We start from the raw sequence: 19,779 nt of genomic DNA, 5'->3' as shown, positions 1-19,779 counted from the left end.
AAATGTTCAGTGATAGTGGAGTTCGGTCACAGGGGGAGCCTGAAGTTCATGAACTGAATTAGCAAACTCTCATAGGATAGCACACGTCAGGTTAGGAACAAAGACAAATTCAAGATTTTGTGCTAAAAGACCATGAATTGCCTTCACGTTTTCTTGTGTGTTTTCAAAGCGCATACAAAAATGGTCCCAAGCATCACTTAGAGTGTTTCTACACTCCTGAAAGTTTATCCAAACAACAAACCCACTTTTGGACCTCACCTTCAAGCTCTTGCTTCACTGAGCACACTCAGTTTTGGCCAGGCAGCTGTGGATATTTTTGAGCTTTTCCATGCCAGCTCCGAAGTGGGTGGCAGCAGTGGCTTCACCTGCAGCTCCCGGGGCAGCTCCATGCTGGCAGCCTGTGGCTGCTCCGAGTGGTTCTGATGCCATCTGGGCACCACAGGGCGGTGCTTCCTTTCCATAGTTTGTTTTTCAGCAAAGACAGATTCAGGTACTTTTTTAAAAAAGATCATAGAATCATAGAATGGTTTGGCTTGGAGGTGACCTTAAAGATCATCCAGTTCCAACCCCCTGCCCTGGGCAGGGACACCTTCCACCAGCCGAGGTTGCTCCAAGCCCCATCCAGTTAGTAACAGTTATTGAATCCCAAGTTGCGCAAATATTTAAGCAGCGATGAGCGAGTGCTTCCATCTGTTTGATATTTACTGCTGGCAGCACAAAGGCAAGTGAGACTTTTCCGGAGCAGACACGAAGGGTCTGTAGCTCCGATCTCCGTGGTGGCTGCTCTGCTCCTCAGCAGGCGATAGCCACATTCCCTGCACCGCCAGCAGCGCTGCAGCCACGGTGACCTAGAAAACAAACGTCTCCGCTTTAAAGAAGTAATAGAAAGTCAACCAGTACCTGTAAACCAGAGAGTAACTTGTTCAAGCTTGTTATGTGAAAGATTAAAGTTCCTACCTTTCCTTTATTTTCAGCCTACAGATGTCTGCGGTGCCAGTCGGTTGATAATGAGAAAGTCTCTTCAAACAGCCCGGAGCAGGTCACTTCTCTGTGTGCTTCCTTCTGGTCACCGTTTGGCTTTATTGTATTTTTAACTTCGGTTTTCACTCAGCAGCATACAGGGTCAGACATATTCAAATAGGTACGATGTGCTCGTGAAAGGGATTCCTGTGAAGGTTGGATGGTCACCGGCTGCCAAGCGGAGTATATAATTTTCTGTCCCTGCCATAGCCCAGTTCTCATACCCGTGCGTGTACAGGTGTGCATCTCATTTGCCGCAAAGGAAAAAATGAACGGGGATAGATTTTTTTGCCTTTCTGATTGAAGAAAGTCATCCCGGTTATAAGTACAGAATTCCCCCTTCCTCCCTGTGTGTAAGGTTTTTAAAAGCAAAGAAACAACAACCTTCCAGCTATGAAATATCCTACGTTACAGTTTACTTAGCAAATGGACTGAAGTGTCCTAACTCATGTCTTAAAAGATGTTATTATTATGATTCATTTGTATGGAAAAACAGAAGGCAGTGTATGCTGTCTTCCAATTAGCAAGTTTTTAGCAGATATTTGTGCTGTATTTTGATTTTACTCTGATAAAAATGACCTCTCGCCTCTCCTGGGTTACCATTTTCCACCCTGCCTTTAAAACCTGAGAGGTAATACATATTTAACGAGGACTTAACTGTTGGATTGTCTAGCTTCCAGCTTTCACATACCAGCTTTCCTTAAATTATTCCTGCCTCTTCCGTCTTCAAATATCAGGCCGTAAATTTGGATCACAGACAGATGTTTCTGACATCTGAACCACTCATCCATCGATTTGTAGCCCATAAGAATCGCATCTGTAACATTCTGTGTCTTTGGACTTCAAGCTCCTAATTACTAAAGACTCAGGGACTTTTAGTTTCCGAAAAAAAGAAAATTTTTTTGTGCTTTTGTGTGTACTGCGTAAAGCCAGTTATGCAACGTGGTGAACACAAAATAAGTAAAATGAATGGTAGGAGCAAATACAGACTGATGGTTAATGTCATCCTGCAAGAAGAAAGTCGATTACGTGCCTGCGATTGTTCTTATGGATTAGAAGTTAGCTAATTGAAAAAGATTGTGCCCACTGTTAAACGGGCTTTGGATGCTCTTTTTTCCAGGCAGAAAAGAGGGAAAGAAGTAGTTTATCGTGCCGTTTCCATATGCCTCGTCTCCTGGTGAAGGAGGGCTGAGTGCTGGGGGCAGGTCCTGCCCGGCAGAGGGGTGGCCACGTGCTCTTCCAGCAGACATCTCCAGCCCCATAACGGTGTCCCACCTCGCTCAGGGCAGTTTGGCTTAGGTCTTGTCCCTGTCTCCAGCAGGCAAACCTGATGGCGTGCTCTCTCCAGGCTGGGTTTGACCCTGCGGTCCCTGTCGCTTCGACAGCAGTTGGCATTTGCAGGAGAGCAGAGAGTGGGTACCAGCTCAGCACGGGAACAGATGGGAGGTTTTGGCAGTTCTGTTGATTGCCTGTCAAAATATTAAAAAAAGAAAAGAGATGTCATCAAGAGCAGTATTACATGATGCACCGTGGAAAAGAAACTAATGATGTGCATGGCAGAACATGCTTTGCAGCTGGGCTTGTTGGTTTTGCCTGAATTAAAGATATTTGTCACTGTGAGTCAGTTCAGGGCCATAACTATCCTTTGAAATGATGACACAAGAGCCACCTACCTGATGAGGCTGATGTTCAAAACCCGATAGCTCTGATTATATCGCTGGGCAAACTTGTTAAAGAAGAGCAGCCACTGGGTTTCCTGCAGCAGAAATAAGGCAAACAGTAAACGGGAGTTTTCTCTCTGTGCTGTGCAGATAGAAGAAGCATTTGCCCGTGCCCTGAACAGTGCTATTTTATATGTATAACTGCTAAAGAAAACTCTTTTTTTATTAAGGAAAATCAATTATCGTTGCTGTTATAAATTGTAAAGAAATGTCTTTAAAGACGGCCACAGTTTTTTATGGGAGTATACAGTATTTATGGGAGTATACATTGCATTCAGTTGTCATTAATTAAAGAGATGCTTGTCTGACTTTTTGAGTCAATGAAGAAATTTATGGTTGAAATCAATAGGCCAAGTACAATGGACTAAGGATGTGTTTATTTTTTATAAACATAACTGTGCATATAGGCAATCAATATTTAATCATCCCATAGGATTAATTTCTCAAGAAATCTATATGTTCGAGTCTTTTAGAGAGTATAGTGTTTCTCAGCAACAGGCACAGAATAAATACCCTTTCATCGGCAGCGCAGAGGAGATGGTTTCAGCCTGTTGCAATAAAACGCTGCCACACTTTAGCAGTCCCCTTTCTCTGATGTCAGGGAAGTAAGTTTTGCTTTTCTGTTAGCTTTTGGGAACAAGGATTTCTAAGTATTCAAAGGCAAACAAGAAAATAGGAGGCCCTGTGAAGCCTTCTGTGCTCCGAGTTGACTGAACGTAGGTATGCTCTGCTAAATTAATTACAGGTTATGCGTACGATAATGCTAATAAGTGCTCCAGAAGCTAATGTGATTTTTCCTCCGTGCTTTACAAACATTCCAAAACCATTGAAAAACTGTTGTTTCAACTTGGTCAAAGTAAATTTCCCCAAATGTCTTTCATCCTTATCTTGGGAAGGCGAAGGGCTTTGGTTATAAGAATTTTTCTCCTTCAAAAATTCTTTTTCAAGAAAACCCTGATTCTTACTAATATTGAAGCTCCGGACACATGAATTGACATGCAGACAGATGCTTTATGGTTGTGTTTGCTTGTGTATTCTCTCTTTTAAGCATTAATCTTGACTTTTTCAACATAAAACGGCGCAGCCTGAATGTTAGGGAAAGGCTCTACAGGTGATTTTGAGGAAGTGGGTAATGAGGATTTGGCTCCTTCCCATCCAAGGGAGCGGAGGAGGTGCCCGAGTCTCTGGAGGCAGCGAGGCAGCACTGCCAGAGGAAGGGCAGGAGGCTGGGTTGTTCTTGGTGCTTTAATCCAAGCAGCGAGTGACCCAGAGCTTTGGGTGCCTCCTACGTGGGGTCTGGCTTTGCGGAGCCTCCCCAGGTTCATGCTAGGAGTTTGAACCGCCCTAAGGCGTTGTAGGAATCTAAATCCTATTTTTAAGGTGTCTTGGGCATTTCAGTGTTGGTGTTAGGTGCCTCAGCATGATGCAGACCTTTTAAAAAGTGCTAGAAACGCCATGTTCCTCCAGCTGGTTGCACGGCTCTCCGACTCCATATAGATCCGACCTTCATTTTTTTCTGTGTTCCGACAGCAAGTAAAGGAGCTCAACTCCTACGCTTATTTTCAACAGTTTTAATATTTGCCAGCCAAGGGTGCCGTTGCTGTTTCACACTGGGTTTGGGGAGCATCTTTGCGGTGGTGGCCCGGTGCTGGCAGGGGTCCCAGAGGGATGTCCCAGGCGCCGGGGGTGATGCCTCCATGCAGCCACCTCACTTCCAGCGCGATGGCCGGGCTTCTCTTCCTGGTGGGAAGAGATGCTTGAAAGCCGAACATGGCAAACCTGTGCGGATACGTATTTTCTTTCTTTATTTGTTCAACAGCAGGGCTGAAAAATCAGACAAGGGGACGTTTTGTGTCAAACCTGCTGACAATTTTGTGATGTTTGGTGGGTTTTTTTCTGGTTTCCATGGTAAAAATAAGAATTAGAACAGAGCTGGTGTTCATTGCGAGGCAAAAAGATGCGTGTGGCTTCCTATGGAGAAATACCAATATCCAGTACTGGTTTAGGATGCATAATACTGAAATGAAAAATCAAATTGTTTTGCTTTCAGAGTGAATAAAATGATGGAGCTTCTTCATTGCTTTTGTTTGGGTGGTTATAGAAAAGGGTATCTAAAGAGGCTCCAGGAAAGCTGGGGAGGGACTCTGTATCAGGGAGGGGAGCCATGGGACGAGGGAGAAAGGTTTTAAACTGGAAGAGGGGAGATTTAGGTGAGATATTAGGGAGAAATTCTTGGCTGTGCGGGTGGTGAGCCCCTGGCCCAGGTTGCCCAGAGAAGCTGTGGCTGCCCCATCCCTGGAGGGGTTCAAGGCCAGGTTGGACGGGGCTTGGAGCAACCTGGGCTGGTGGGAGGTGTCCCTGCCCAGGGCAGGGGGTGGCACTGGGTGGTCTTTAAGGTCCCTTCCAACCCAAACCATTCTGTGATTCTATGATTTAACGCGGGTCAGAATTCAATGCCTGTTTTACCTTGCATGCATGAGAAGCAGAGCCTTGACCTTGCACCTTCACTCACTTTCCCACACGTTGCATTGACCATACACAGCATTTGTCACTTTTCTCCTGAGCATTCGGATTTCAGGGAAGCCTGGAAGGTTTCTGTGGGACGGGAGCTGGAGAGGTGTCCGTGGCATAAAAACAGGGCTGCTGGTGGCAGAGCAGAGGATGGGAGGAGCAGTTGCCCTAATGTGTGCTGATGTTTGCTTTGCAAGCTGTGGGATGTCAAAATAACACATTGCAAAGCCTGGGTGAAGCAGATATCCGTGGCATGTTCTTATTCATGGGTATCTAAAGAAGAGTGGAGGAGAAAAGACTGAATTTCTGTTAAACAACCTGTACCTTGGGTTTTATTGTCTGTGTTTTTGATCTCAGTACTTAGGTACAAAGGGCTGTGAAAGAACTGGCATCTAACAGAATCTGTCAAATTGAAATTTTTCATGAGCTCCACTGGGCTGATCTTTTAAAGATACAATATAAATGCACATATTTTCAGTATCTTTATTACCTTTAACAATGCTTTGTAGCGCAGTGGCCTTGGGAAACCACAGACAGAGGAATGCTGCACAGTTCCAGGCTGCATACCAAGTTGTGGTGGACGTTTCATTAATGTCATCTTATGGAGTGGGTCATTTCAGTACTCGGAGTGTGATGCTGCCGTGGGTGGGCACTCAGGCGGTGCTGCTGGGGGCAGACACTGTAGGTGCTGAGCTGCAGCGTCTCCGGGCTCAGCATCTCGCAGCTCCCGGCCCCGTGCTGCCCAGGCTCCCCGGCAATGCGCTTACCTCTCGTCCTGCTCCACACGTCCATCCAAAAGCTTTCCGGTAGAAGGGCCGGGTCTCTGCCACCCTGTGCACGTGCAGGTTTTGTATTAACCCACGTACCTCTGCCTTGCGCATCGGGCAGGCAGCAGTGTGGGTTTTCCTTACGGTAGCTTGGTTTTACACTTCCGACCTGGTCTGAGATTTTTTTTCCCTAGCATTTCTCCTAGGAGTGACTTACCCCCTGCGGGGCCAGCCCTGACGAGCCCCCTGAGCCTGTCGCATGGCTCACTCCGCGCATGCAAGAGCAGAAACCCTGAAATAACAGCTCAGATGCACTCAGCGTTGGTCTCACTCGAGCCCTGCAAAGGCTCAAAACGCAGTAAAACACGCACCGACTTGGGTGGCAGCAAAGCGAAGCTGATATCTAGAGCTATTCCATCATCCCAGCTTTCTTAAGAATTTCTCTTGCTTTTTTGCTTCGCAGTCCAAGTTTTATTTAATGGGCATCTAGCTGTGCGTGTGTAACATACTTTAACGATAAAAGTATTGACATCTCTGTCCCACTGCTATGAATTTAAAGCTCGGAGTCTGTTAATATTGCTGCACATGTAGTTTATTTGGATGAAATGCAGTAGATTTAGTACTAGATTTCAGCAATTTCAATGTACAGTTTCATTGCATCAGCAAATTAAAGTTTTGGAATAACAGGTTTTCTGTCCTTAATTAACTCTGGATCAGTGAAGGTGTAATAGGTAAGAACTTCAGTGCGCTGGCAGGTGTAGCTTTGCGGAACATCTCATTTTAGCGTCGCTGCACCTGTACGGTTGTATTGGGATGCGTGGTAAATATTTAATGATTTTTCCTTTGTTTCCTGCAGATAGTGTCTGTAATAAGGCAGAGTAATATTGCAATGTCAAGTCACTCTGCTGCCCAAAATGTGTATCATTTCTGCTTATCTATAAACTGGTTAATGTTAGAGACAACATGGCACTCCTTTCGTATGATGCCTTCTTTTTAATTAGATTTTTTTTCTTCTTTTCATTTCTTGGTGAGGCATATAAATAAAAGAAGCTATGGATTTTGATGTTGAAAACACAGTCTATAAAGCACAAAAATCTATGCTTTGCCTTTTTTTAATAAAACAGCCTCTTGTTTACTCATATTGACTTTCATTGTTCTCTGAAATCCATCCGTCTTTGAGACTACAAGGATTGCTGATAATTATGCACTAAGGCCGTTAATGGCCAGCCTGCTTCTTTCTCACTCATCAACAGAAGTGGTAAGTGCTTGGAAATCAAACTGCATTTCGGTTCTTCAGCATGCTCTTATTAGCTTCAAATGATGCCCCAAATGACAGCTGTGAAACCTCATCGCCTCTAACGAGGAGGCAGCGCCCAGCTCGCGGAGGCGCAGCTGTCGCAGCCTGATGTGCGCAGTGGCAGAAAACACGTTTTGCCGCCGCAATTGGCCAAGATTATTTTAAAATCCTGGAGGGAATGGGGCTACTAGACATGAGGAGCCAATTTACCTGGTCGGGTTTGAAGGGATAACATTTGAGAGCTCGTAAATTCAGCCTCAGTGAGCTGATGCAACCAACTGAAATGAACAGCTTTTTTTTTTTTTTTTTTTTTTTTAAGGAAGAAAAAGCTTATTTAACGTTTTAACAAATGGGTTTGAAACAGAGGGTCAGGTGTGCAAAGAAATTCAGGCTCCTAAAGATGGAAGAACTCAGTGACATTTTGAAACATGCTGCAGCATCTGCTTGGGTGCTTACACGCCATCCCAACCCAGGCACTTCATCCCCTGCTGTAGTCGCTGTCTGGTGGGCATCAGAAATCCTCATGAGCTGAATTAACGCCACTTTTCCCGCATACGGCAGATGTCCAAGTGCTGCGTGGTGCCTGCGGCCAATGGGCTGCCCAGGGTTTGGTGTGGGACGTGGGCGGGCAGAGGAGGACAGCCAGACGGCTCTTGATAAAATGGGTTTGGAATCTGTGATCTCATATTTTTGTTACAGCAATGCTCCATAGTGCATTATTTCAGGGATGTCTGCGCTCTTGCTCTGTCTCTACTCCTCCTGGCTTGTTTGAAAGTTGGAGGAGGCACCCAGGGTAGCAGAGATCTGCCTGTGCTCCCATTCATTTCTAAGGTGAAGATAACGTCTATCCCAAAAGCTCTGACATTTGCATCCTTCTTTTGATTTTAGGCCGGACAACAGCGTTGGTGGGAGCAGGAAATTACAGTGAATGGAAATATTCAAAAGGGAGAACTAATTACCTACAACCTAACTGAGCTGATCAAGCCAGAGGCATATGAAGTCCGTCTAACGCCCATCACCAGATTTGGGGAGGGGGACTCAACTATTCGGGTCATCAAGTATAGCGGTAAGAAGATCTTCATGTCCAAGGAAATGCGTTGCGGGACATTGTGCACAATTGGGTATGGCTGCACTGGGTTGCGCTGGGGGAACTGATCGCCAGTCCTTCGAATAATGCCGTGAGGGGCGAGTGTGGGCTTCCAGGAAGGAGGGTTCTGGGTAGGAATGAAATTCTCCACCTCTGGGAAGTTTCACAATAAAAAAAAAAAAAAAAATTAATAAATCTCTGAACAGCCAAAATGCAAAATCGTATCAAAGTTTCTGTGAAATAAAGGGAAAAAAACAAAAAAAAAAAAACACCAGAACAAATCAATGTTAGCTTCATGAAATAGCTCATTCCAAGAGTTTGTTCTTTTTTTGAACACTTGGAAGGGCAATGAGTTTTGAAGAAAAAAATCTACAAAACAAGTAGTCATCTGAAGGTGTCGGATCAATGTTTTGATATTATCAAAATACCCCCATAATGAGCACTCTTTGAGAAGTTTTTTTTTTGAATGTGAATGATTTAAAAAAAAAAAGTCACTGTTTCTAGTCCTGTGCAAGTGGAAAAGGGCATTTATACATTTTCCTCTAAAAGGTCATGCCGTGACCAAGATTTGTCCACTTTAATCTAACACGAAAACTACAGTGTTCTTACATCCTTCTGTTCAGTCTCCCGGCATTACCAGGAATTAGTTCCTTGAGCTCTGAAAAATCCCTCAAAATATCTTTCTTAGGATATTTATTTAATTAATAGCTGAATCACTTTTTTTTGTTTTTCTTCTGTAAAAATTACAATGAATGGGCAAGGGGTACCTTAGAGAGAAGGTAGCTCTACTAAAGGTATGCAATGTGGTTTGCAATGGGAACCCGATGTGTGGAGCAGAAAGGTTTTATAATTGAAAAAGGGAAGTGTGTGCTGGGGGAGATATTTGTAAACGTGGACTCGTGAAGGTAGGAGTTTATCATTTGGGGACACTTTTTAGTAGGGCCTGTTGCAATAGGACAAGGGGTAATCGTTTTAAACTAAAAGGGGGGGAGATTCAGACTGTATCTAAGGAAGAAATGTTTTTCACTGAGGGTGGTGAGCGCTGGCCCAGGTTGCCCAGAGAGGTGGGAGATGCCCCGTCCCTGGAAACATTCCAGGTCAGGTTGGACGGGGCTCTGAGCAACCTGATCTAGTGGAAGATGGCCCTGCTCGTGGCCTGTAAAGGTGCCTTCCCTCCCAAACCATTCTATGGTTCTATCATGAGGAACCTTGCTGATCCTGCAGGACAAAAGCCAGGTGATGCACAGGTCACGTCAGAGCTAGCCACGGAGGTCCAATTGCTGCAGGAGCTGGATCCAACAGTAAGTAGGGTTACGCAGATACATGGGAGAGCCTAAAGCAGGAAATCACGTGCAGCAGAAGGCCCAAAAGCGACCTACAGATCAAGAATTATTTTCAAAAATCATTATCAAATAATTTAAAATAGTGAACAAATCTGAAAAAAAAAAAATAACGTCCTCACAGCCAGCTCGTGCCAGGCAGCTGCTGCCCTCTCTGTGGACCTTGGAAGTTTCTCCCATGGCTTAAATACTGACCATAGGGAGAAAAAAAACCCACTTGGGTCACTCAGTCGCTACTGCCCTTTTCTTGGTGGTGGCTGTACTCTGGCAAGTCTCGGGAGGTTGACTGAGGTCTCGGCTATGGCTCACAACCGTGCTGAGTTTGAGGTTTTAATGAAACGTTATGTGATTTACATTTCTAGCCCCTGGCTGGCAGGAAGAACATGCCCACGCAGCATAAAAGGCGTATTTTGTCTGCTGCAAATTTTTTTTTCTCCTAGAATCTGCCGTTAGCACAGATGTGAACAACATCCCGTTTCAAAGGTGCTGATGAGGTGCCAATGCAAAATCCAGCCGCCCAGGAGGGAGGCGGCCGGTGCCTCGTGCCCCAGATGGAGAGACTCTCTTGGAGCACGACGCGGGGCTATTACTCTGGTGCCGACAAATTCCCAGCTTCAGAAATTGTGAGCCAGATGCTCATACCAACAAGACAAACCTAAAGTGACTTCCCTTGGAAGAGGGATCCCAGAACCACCGAGGCTTTGTGCGCTTAAAATGTGCGTTTTTATCTCAGCATTAATGCAGTGACTATAGTGTCAGCAAACTATTACCAGGCTAATTTTAAGGATGTTATAGCCTCAGCTGTAAAATAATGCTATCACATACGTTATTACAGTGCAAATCTGATACTTATAATCTGAAATGCTGGAATCTTAGAAAAGCAGTTAATGGGCTAGCGGGATGCGCAGCAGCAGGCCTGCATCAATGTAAGACATAATTATAAACAGTACCCAGAAAATAAAAGGCACCACGTGAATGTTTCTTAAAAGGAGAACTAAGATAATTTTTCACATTTTTCTCCCATTACATTTTTTTTTCAATTGTGAGACCTCAGGGAAGGAGGAAAATATTTGAATGTTCCTATTTTCGGTGGGATTGTGTGTGCGTACTCCAGTGCTCAGTACTGCAGAAGCGCACCGGCCCCCAGCAGTGTTAGCCCTTCTTTCTCATCCCACCACTTTAGGAATACCCTTTTAGGAGGACCAGGACCCAGGACCATCTCCTTTCAGGTCTTGAATATCGCCAAGGGTGGGGACTTCACAGTCTCTCTGGGCAACCTGTTTGGTGCTCGAGCAACCTTCGAGTAAATAGGGGTTTTTTTTAGATCTAAAATGCACCGATGTGTTTGTATTGCTGGTGAGGATTCCCATCACAAACGTTTTTTGCCATATTTTTTTTTTAAATTTTATGTGGGCTAAGAGGATTTCACCCCATTTTGAAGAAATGCAGCCAGTGTGAAAAGCAGATCAGACACGTCGTAGTTAGAGTTGCTAAAAATGGTAGCAGTGTCTTTTGCCTTTAAGAAATGCGTTAGCAATTGCAGTTGAGTTTTATTTTTGTGCAAATAGAGGATAGATAGGCCATGCACTGCCGAGGTTTTACTTTGACAGCTTAAGCTTGTCTGCTGCAGGAGGAGAATCTTGGGCAGGTACCGCGCAGAACCGATTTCTCTAGAATAGTTGTGAAGCGTTTAAGGATCAACATGACGTTTCTGGTGTGTTGGCTGCGTTTGCTGCCTTACTAGAGAGGAGAAGGTTTCTCCAGATTTCTTCCAGGGGATGAATCACCCTCTGGACGTGCCCAAATCTCTCCAGTGATTTCAGAGACACTCCAATGCCTCTCTTAGACGAGATGCCTAACTTTTAGATCACTAAAGTTAAGCCACATCCATCCTATCTGTGAATTTATTTTTATTGGGTTACGCTCCTGTGTCCGTGATGCAGAGCACGTCACCTTTTAAATTAAAACCCACAACTAGAGATTAACATGGAAATTGCTAATATATAAAAACAACCGCTTACGGTGTGCTAGCCAATGTCCAAAATAAGGAGAGTATTAAAGCAGTAAAACCTCAGTAAGGAGCTCTGTACAGCATACCCTGCCATCCCAAGCAGGAGCCGTAAATACAAAATAAAAACTCAGCAGTATCCAATCCCATGAATCAAAAAGTTACCTGTGCCGGAAGCATTTTGTAGGGAAATCCCTCGCCTGCCATGAATTATTCTCTCCTCTGCACGCCGAAAGGACGGGAGAAAAGAGCAATCATCACAGTAGGAGCGACGGTGATAATTACAGCCAAACATCACTTGACAAATTCTTTGGTAGGTACATATGTTACTCTGCTCGTGAACACAGTCTGCCGAGTAAATACAAACAGGGCAGTTTTAGTAGCACTAATGAGTGTTTTGTAGGCTAATACAAAACAGATATGTCTCGCAGTAACAGTTTAAATATAACCTCCATCACTTTACATAAATCTCTGTCAGCCTATTTGATACGAGATGACTGTAAAGTCCTCCAACTGCTGCAACTAAAACTTCAGCGCTCATTGCTTTAGATATGCACTTAACGTTTAAATATTTTTAAAGTTAACCAGGGATTAGAGAAGCCAATTTAGTGCTACAGAAAAAGCCAACAACCCGACACGACTGCTGTTGGTGTACAGAGTCAGCCTCTTGCGACAGTGGCAGATAGATGATGGTGGCCGGTCACTTTGTAGTCCAGCTTGCGTATTTTCAGATGAGGTTTATTCACTTTCCAGATTTTGTACGGAATAAGAGTATATAATTGTGGTTAATATTATTATTGCTATTGTTGTTACTGTTATTATATTGCCAGACACCAGAAAAACAAAATTGGCACCAAATAGGGCATAAATGATAGGATTTCTAAGTTTGCACAAGCTTGTGTTTCCAGTATTACGTAGTGGTATAGATGGTAAGTTAGGATAATTGCTGTTATGAGAGGAAGGAAGCCTTGTCCTTGTAGAGTACCAATATTTACAGTGAATATTACTTCTCCTGTCCAAACCAAGAGGTGTGGACTTCTGATCTTGGTTAAAGCTTTTAGGTGCTGCTTGTCATTCCCACAAGTAACCAGCTTCCAGCGGGAAAAAACATAGCAGCTGAACATCTAGCATGCTTCTCCTGACCTCTGCCTTTATGGTTTTCATACTAAAGAAAGCTTGGTTTGCAGCTATTTTTTTTTAAAGGAGGGACATGCTGTTGCAGTCTCTGAAGGCCACCTCACTGGTGAGCTGAACAAGTGTCTGTGTTGGGAAGGATCTGTGGGAAGTTTAACTGTCTGTGCATAAACGCGGTTGCACCTGGCAGAAGCGCAAAACCCATTCAGCCCACATTTTTCTGCTGTGACCCGCACAAATACAGCTCACCGAAAAGCAAAATCATCCAACAGACTGAAATTCCGGCAGGTTTTATTCTCTGCTTGCTGGAGGAGAGGCAGGAAGATTAAGGGATCATCCGTCTTGGCTCTAACCAAGCTCAAACGTTTTGTGACACTTTGTTCTCCTCCCGAGATTCTCCACCAGCAAAACCTTCCTCCCAGCACGAGCCAGGGTCGGCTGAGCAGAGCAGCGATAACCCTCCGAGGTGCGCAGATTTTCCAGACATTTCAAAGCCGGCCTTGGGAATTTACTCCCTCAGTCATCCATTAATTTCCCTTTATGGCTAATTTAACTTGCTACCTGTGTGTCGTGCAGGCAGCATCCTTCCCTTCCCGCGGCGAGAGCTGGAGCCATCGCACGTTGTCTTCTAGCAGCGCGCTCTATTAGAAAAGCGGGCTTTCTGGGTTTTTGTTTGGTTGGGGTGGGGTTTTTTTTCCTACTTTATGATGTTAGATAAGTTCAGCCTAACTGCTTTAATTTGTTTTTCTGCTTTTTGTCAATCAGTGTGAACCGAAGCTGGCTTGGCAAGAAGCCTTTTTTGCTCAGCTGTGAACAATCTGAATAGGATGACTCAAGGTTACACACTGATGATAGTTTCCATAAAAGCCCGTACGTTTAGTTGCAAACCAAGCATCAGTAAATGTAGTTCTCAGCAATTTCAGCTAATTCCAAGTTCAGTCAGTCAAGGTTTTCACAAAATGAATGTTTTTTGGAGAAGGAAAGGTAATTTGTTGGTAAAAGCTATGAGGTTATCTAATATAATGTAATGACTACGTTTCTTTAGGAGATTGCACTGGGGCAAGTCACTGTTCGTTTGTTGCAGTGAAGGCAAGATGAAATGGCAGAGTTGCTAATTTAAAGCTGTCTTGAAAACTTCAGATTGCATCTAGAGCTACGTAGAATCTGTGGCTGGGGGTTCATGTCTGTAAACGAGGCGTGGGAAGGGCAGCAAGAAAACACAGAGCAGCACTCCTTCGGAAGTCTGGCATTGCCAGATGCACCCATTCTTTGGAGATAAAATTTGATCTCAAATTTTCGGTTAATAACATGCAGTTCCAACTCTGAGCTGAGCATCCTTCTGTTTCTCACATGTGTTAAGGGTAAGAAGGGCCCTGTTCCCCGAATCATCCATCCTCAAATTTACCCTTCTGCAAACAGGTAGCACAGAACTGCGGACTAATTTCTCATTCAACCCCCATTTCCCCTGTTTAGCATTGTCCAGGTCACTCCGGACCTAAACCCGCGTAGCCATTCCCATGGTTAAGATACCTGTAGGCACCATCAAGATTTGACTTTCGTTCTGTTTCATCCTATTAAGGTATTAAGTAGGTGAACTTCAATATTAAAGAATTATGAATGTAGAGGTTTTTGTAATTTTGCCAAGGGTCTGTGAAATAAGAGTGCCAGTTTTATCAGTTTCCCCCAAGATTTCCAGTACCCAGTGGTCCTGCCGTGTCAAGCAGGGCATTGCACAGACCCATACAAGAACAGACAGAAGTAATATTTTTTTTTTTAGCAAAGTTATCTCAAGGTTCTCTGCAGTGTTGGCAACATTATTTTTGATGCCTCCCAAGCTGAGGGGTCAGCACGGGCTGCTCCTGCCGTGGGGCGGGGAGCGGGCAGAGGTGGGGTGCAGAGAGGTGGGATGCTGCACTGCTCCTCTGTCCCTGAGAGCAGAGCCCAGGAGAGCAGCATCTCGGACCCAGCCGCGCTGGCGGGTCCCTGTGCTGGTCACTGAATGTGGCCCCTCCAGCTGGAAGCTTTTTAGGACAGCAAACCTCACCTTCCTTTGTCCTCTTCTTAAATTTCTTTAAAGTATATCCTCCCTGGAAAAGGGTTTATGTGCCAGAAGACTCTCGTGCGTTTTCTTGGTTGTGTCTCTGGGTCTAATGAGCTCCAGTTTCTTCTCACGAACTTGCTGTGCTTATGTTCGCTGCTATTTGAAAGGGAAATTGGCATTTCTAAGAAGAACGCAAGTGCTGTATTTTTCTTAAGACTCATATGTACCCAGGCATTTTAAATTGAAGGATAGTATTATTCCATGAGTAGAAGGGGAATTCATTATGTGAAGTATTCTTGACTAAAAGGAAATTTTAAGTGACGAGTAAGGTCCAATGCAGAACCTCCGCTTTTGATGAATTCACCTTTTCTGTAGTTTTTGTTGGGTTCCTGTACAAAGGCATGACCCCGGAGTTTTGCTGTGCAGCTCTCCCCACCCTTACAATATCGGTGCCAATAATCTAGGTTCGGTGCTTAATTACAGCACCTTGTTCCCCAGGCTGGCGGTGCTAGTGACGGAGCGTACACATCGTGGGTGGGAGAGGCTGTCGTTTCCCACTGAAATCATTGCCTTTGGATTGCCAGTGTGCCACCAAATTTGCTCAAAAAGGAAGGCTTTGCTGGCCGTCTCGGTGTAGGAGCCGTGATCAATGTATTAAGGGGGAGGAAATTGAGGATCATCTAAATATTGATGAATTAGAAATTCTTCTTTGTGCTAATACTATTTTTGCTCTGTCTTCCAGCTCCAGTAAATCCACATCTACGTAAGTATTTCTTTATCTTTTTTAGCTTTTATGTGTATGAAGAATTGTCCTTGAACCCATTGTCCCTTACAGTGAAGAAGTAAATTATAAGTATTTCGCTTTCAGTTGCAGCCCGTGGATTGCAGGCACCGCCTTAGTTTTGTGTGCAAGATGGGCTGGTGGATAAAGGTTCCCCACATCTACTTCATGGTTTTCTTCCACACCACAGCGCATGAATGTTTTGCTGTGGGAACATATTCTGCCATTACTCTTGCTTTTCATAACATATGCAAAAAAATAAAGGGAATGGGATCCTGTCTGCCATTATCGCTGCTGTAGTACAGCCATAATCGGGCAAGAAAACAGCACGGGGCTGCGCGAGCAGCCTCTCTCTCCATCCCTCACACACGACGGCTAAGCCTTTCTGAACGTTTTAAACTTATCTGTGGAAGATCTTGTGCAATGCGTTAATAATTAATCAGGGCTTAGTTCAAAGCTCGCGGGAGCTGAAGGAACCACTCCCTTTGACTTAAAGGAGCATCAGATGAGACCCTTGCTAATTAATATATTAAATATATACTCTACGATGTTAAGAAAAAAATTCATTGCCATCCCAAGTGCTTCACGCTGTGGTCTTCTATGATTTTCAGATCTGAAATTGTCTGATTTTCCAAATGTCTCTATGTCTCAGTTAAAATCAACGGCTCTCTTAGGCACACAGTACAGTGCATGTGGCATCCAAATTGCCCTTGTGATGGGGATTGTGCAGCTCAAGGGACCAAGGGTGTCTCTGGCAACCTGTCCACCGCTCCCTTCATCTGCCTTCTAGGCCTGCCTTGCTCTGCACTGGTGGCGATGGGAAGTTTGCCTACCAGAACTGTAGGGTACCCGGTGTAATTTATTTCAGATGAGCGAAGAGGTGGTAGAATCTTGGTGTGCTTTTTTCCCCAAAGACCTTTCCCAAACCTTTGGACAGGGAAGAAACCTTGGTCTGCAAATGGGTTCAAACCAGTAAGCCGGAGAAAAGAAATTCTGTCTTCCATAAAAATTCAATCTCATAATTATCGGGTCTTTCTACAATCTCATTGTATTTCACTGAAAAGGCATAATGGATGATGAAGTAGACTATGTAACATCAACCAAGTTCGTTTTTTTTTCTAAACCTGTTGGGCTCAATTCTGATTATATTGACATCATTGTGGATGAAGAGTAAGAGCTGTATTCAACTGGGACAAGACACCTGTATTGGAAACTGAAGTCCCGTTGTTCCTGCTTCATTTCTGGAATAATCACATTCCATAAGTCCTTCCTTTTTATAAGGCGTCTGCAGTGCAAGTAGTACTGAATGCCTTAAACACGGAGATGTAGCCTCAGATCTACATTTTATTTTGTAATGTATAATAGAAACCATTTAATTTAAACCGTAAGGATTTTCTGTCAATTAGTGCAACTAGGTGTTAAACCTGTATAATGGAAGAGATTAGATGTTAGAGAGTCATATTCAACTTGAATTTTATGGAAACAGATGACAGTAATTCATACTACAATGAAGAGTGTTTCACCTTGAGAACAGTTTCAGATTTTGCCCTAATTGGCAATGAAATTATTAATAACCTGAATCCACTTCCAGAGCTGGCATGTGCTTTGACAAAAATTGACCACTATCTTTAATAGTAATTGGCACCGTTGTGGGTGCTTTCAGCAGACCGTAGTGGCGTGAGGGGTGTCATGAGCGGGAGCACCCATGGGTGCTTGGGAAGGGCCGGCCGTTCCCCCTGCACTCAGCCCCGTTAACGGACAGGTCAGGACCATCCAGACCTATTTAAATGCTCCTACTTCTTGTCTAAGAAAAATACCGAGCTAACCCTGGGGAACTATTTCCCGTTTTTATTCTTCTGCCATTTTATAAGAAGCGTTTAGTGCCGAGAATATTTAGCACTAACCTTTCCCAATGTATTCCAAATGGCAGTCCCACGTGAAACCAGTGTTTCCCTATTAAATAAATGGCAAACTTTTACTTACCTTTTTTCTTCTGGCCTGAAAATATATATATATTTTTTTTTTTTTTTTAAACTTGAAGAAAAATCTTTTGTTCTGCTGATGTGGAATTTCTTAATGAAGCTCTGAGGGCATGATGCGACATGCAAGTGCAGCTCTTAAGGTACTGGAGGGGCCATGTTAGAAACTGCTGAGTGGCTGAAAATGCTTTGTGTTAATTCACTTTGCTGCAGGACTGGATCTAGTACTCAGAACTTTTCTCCTCTAGTTACTGTTTTGCCCTTTCATTTTATCACATTGGGTAGAAGCAGCGCCGGTTTTGCTATAGAAAAGGCTTGCATGAGTGGAGGTGGAAGTCAAATGCACAGAGTATAGTGTAAACCAAGCAAATTGGGAGCTCAAATCGTATAAAAGGTGTTCTTGGAGATGAGAGGCACATCTGGCATTTTGCTCAGAGTGCTTCATTTGAGTCCTTGTGTCTTTCAAGAGCTTTGTCAGGGTCTTTGCATTATCTTCCTGGTCTTTGGGATAAGGATGGAAGTGTCCGACTGCATCTATTGACTTGCTTCTCTGTCAAAGGATTTTGGGTGTAATTTATGCATGTGTATTCCTTGTGGCCTCGTTCTTTGATTTGCTCATCTCTCAAGAAGAACCACAATCAGGCCTCTACTCGTGTTCCTTCTCTGCAGTGCTCGCGATGGTGCTCCTCCATTGAATGGCTTTCTATATTGCCACTTCGGCATTCCAAATTCTGGATTCAGAAGGCCTTGCTTCCAGAGGCAAACTGAGGTGCAAGGTCCTGAAATTGGCTCCCCTTCATGCCGGTGGTTATGAGAACCGTGGTTTAGGAAATGAATTCTCTTGGAGCCTCTAATAAAGTTGATGGATTTATTGAGAAATCAAGTCAATCGACTTGAGGTGCTAATAGCCAAGGAAGTTTCTATGGACTGCATTTTTGTGATAACCTCATTTTATAACTCAGGGATTAAAAAAAAAGGGCGTTATGCTGACTGTTGTGGAGAGGGTGCAGTTTGTGTTGCTCTTTGGATGGGCAGTAGCAGAATGAGGAAGACTTGGAAAGTGCCTTGTGGTTTGGAATGAATTTTTCAAGCCTGCTTTTGCAGTTTGCAGTAGTACCTGATTTTAAATAAGCTGCAGACCAGCATCCTTGCTTAGCAGTACATATCCAAGCTAAGCTCCAGGCCCCTCTGTCTTCACTGATTTACACTGAAGCTCCAGTGGCTTAAGTGGATTTATAGTTCACCAAAACCCCAAACCTGCAAACATTTATATACCTTCTCAATTTAACTCAGGTGAATAATCCCATGACGCCTGGTGTTAAGAGTTCCTCATAACAATGAATATAAATCGCGCGCCTATAAAGAAGGCTGTGCTGACACAGTGTGCAGACAGCTGCCTTCTCCCTAGAGACGAGAGATTTGCTTGTTTTCTCAGATAAATCAATTGACTTTGCTGGAAGAGTAAACTCAGCGGGAAGTGTTCGTGTGCATAAAATTAAGCTTTTGCACATTTTACTACATGGGGCCTTATTCTGTTGTGACGTGAAAACTGAACCTTGAGGTTTGGATTTGTTTTGGTTCCTAAATGCCTGACGGTAGGACTTGCTCGTCCCACCATCACCTGGCAGGTGGGATCACTGCACTTGTGTGTCTCACGCACCTCTGTTTCACAAAGGAGAGAATCCCAATGATCGTCCCTGGGGTTCTTGGCAGTTTTATTCTTTAGCCCCAAGCTTTTACCACTTGACCTCAAGTACATAACAGAAATCTTAGTGGTAGTCTAGGAGATGTCTTCAGGACGTGATAAAATCACCTGTCCTGCCTTGTTCAGATAGACCTAAACCTTCCTCCCAGGTATTTGTCTAACTGGTTATTATAATCCAGTGATGGGGACTCAGTTCTCTTCCTGAGCAATCCATTCATGTGCTTCACTGTCCTGATTTTTAGAGATTTTCTTCGCCCTAGAGCTCCTTCGCTCTTATTTTGGCCGTTACTTGCTTTCCCATCCCTACTGAAAACCAAGAACAGTTTAGATGTCACTTGGAGATAATGTTTCCATTCTGAAAAGCTGCTGTCCTCTTTTCCCTAATGTT

General features: G+C 44.0%; 1 protein-coding gene across 1 annotated transcript in view; it reads left to right on the top strand.

Moving 5' to 3' along the window:
* MDGA2 (MAM domain containing glycosylphosphatidylinositol anchor 2) overlaps positions 1-19,779 on the top strand; it is a 369,386-nt gene that overhangs the window by 329,469 nt on the left and 20,138 nt on the right. The window contains exons 11-12 of the mRNA XM_063333753.1: positions 8,205-8,382; positions 15,669-15,689. Coding sequence (XP_063189823.1) covers positions 8,205-8,382; positions 15,669-15,689 — 199 coding nt within the window. The remainder of the gene's footprint in view (positions 1-8,204; positions 8,383-15,668; positions 15,690-19,779) is intronic.

This window comes from Chroicocephalus ridibundus, chromosome 4 (genome assembly GCF_963924245.1).
Source record: "Chroicocephalus ridibundus chromosome 4, bChrRid1.1, whole genome shotgun sequence".
NCBI classification, from domain to species: domain Eukaryota; kingdom Metazoa; phylum Chordata; class Aves; order Charadriiformes; family Laridae; genus Chroicocephalus; species Chroicocephalus ridibundus.
The sequence above is the reverse complement of the archived record's forward strand: the minus strand, read 5'-3'. Positions and strand labels throughout refer to the sequence as shown.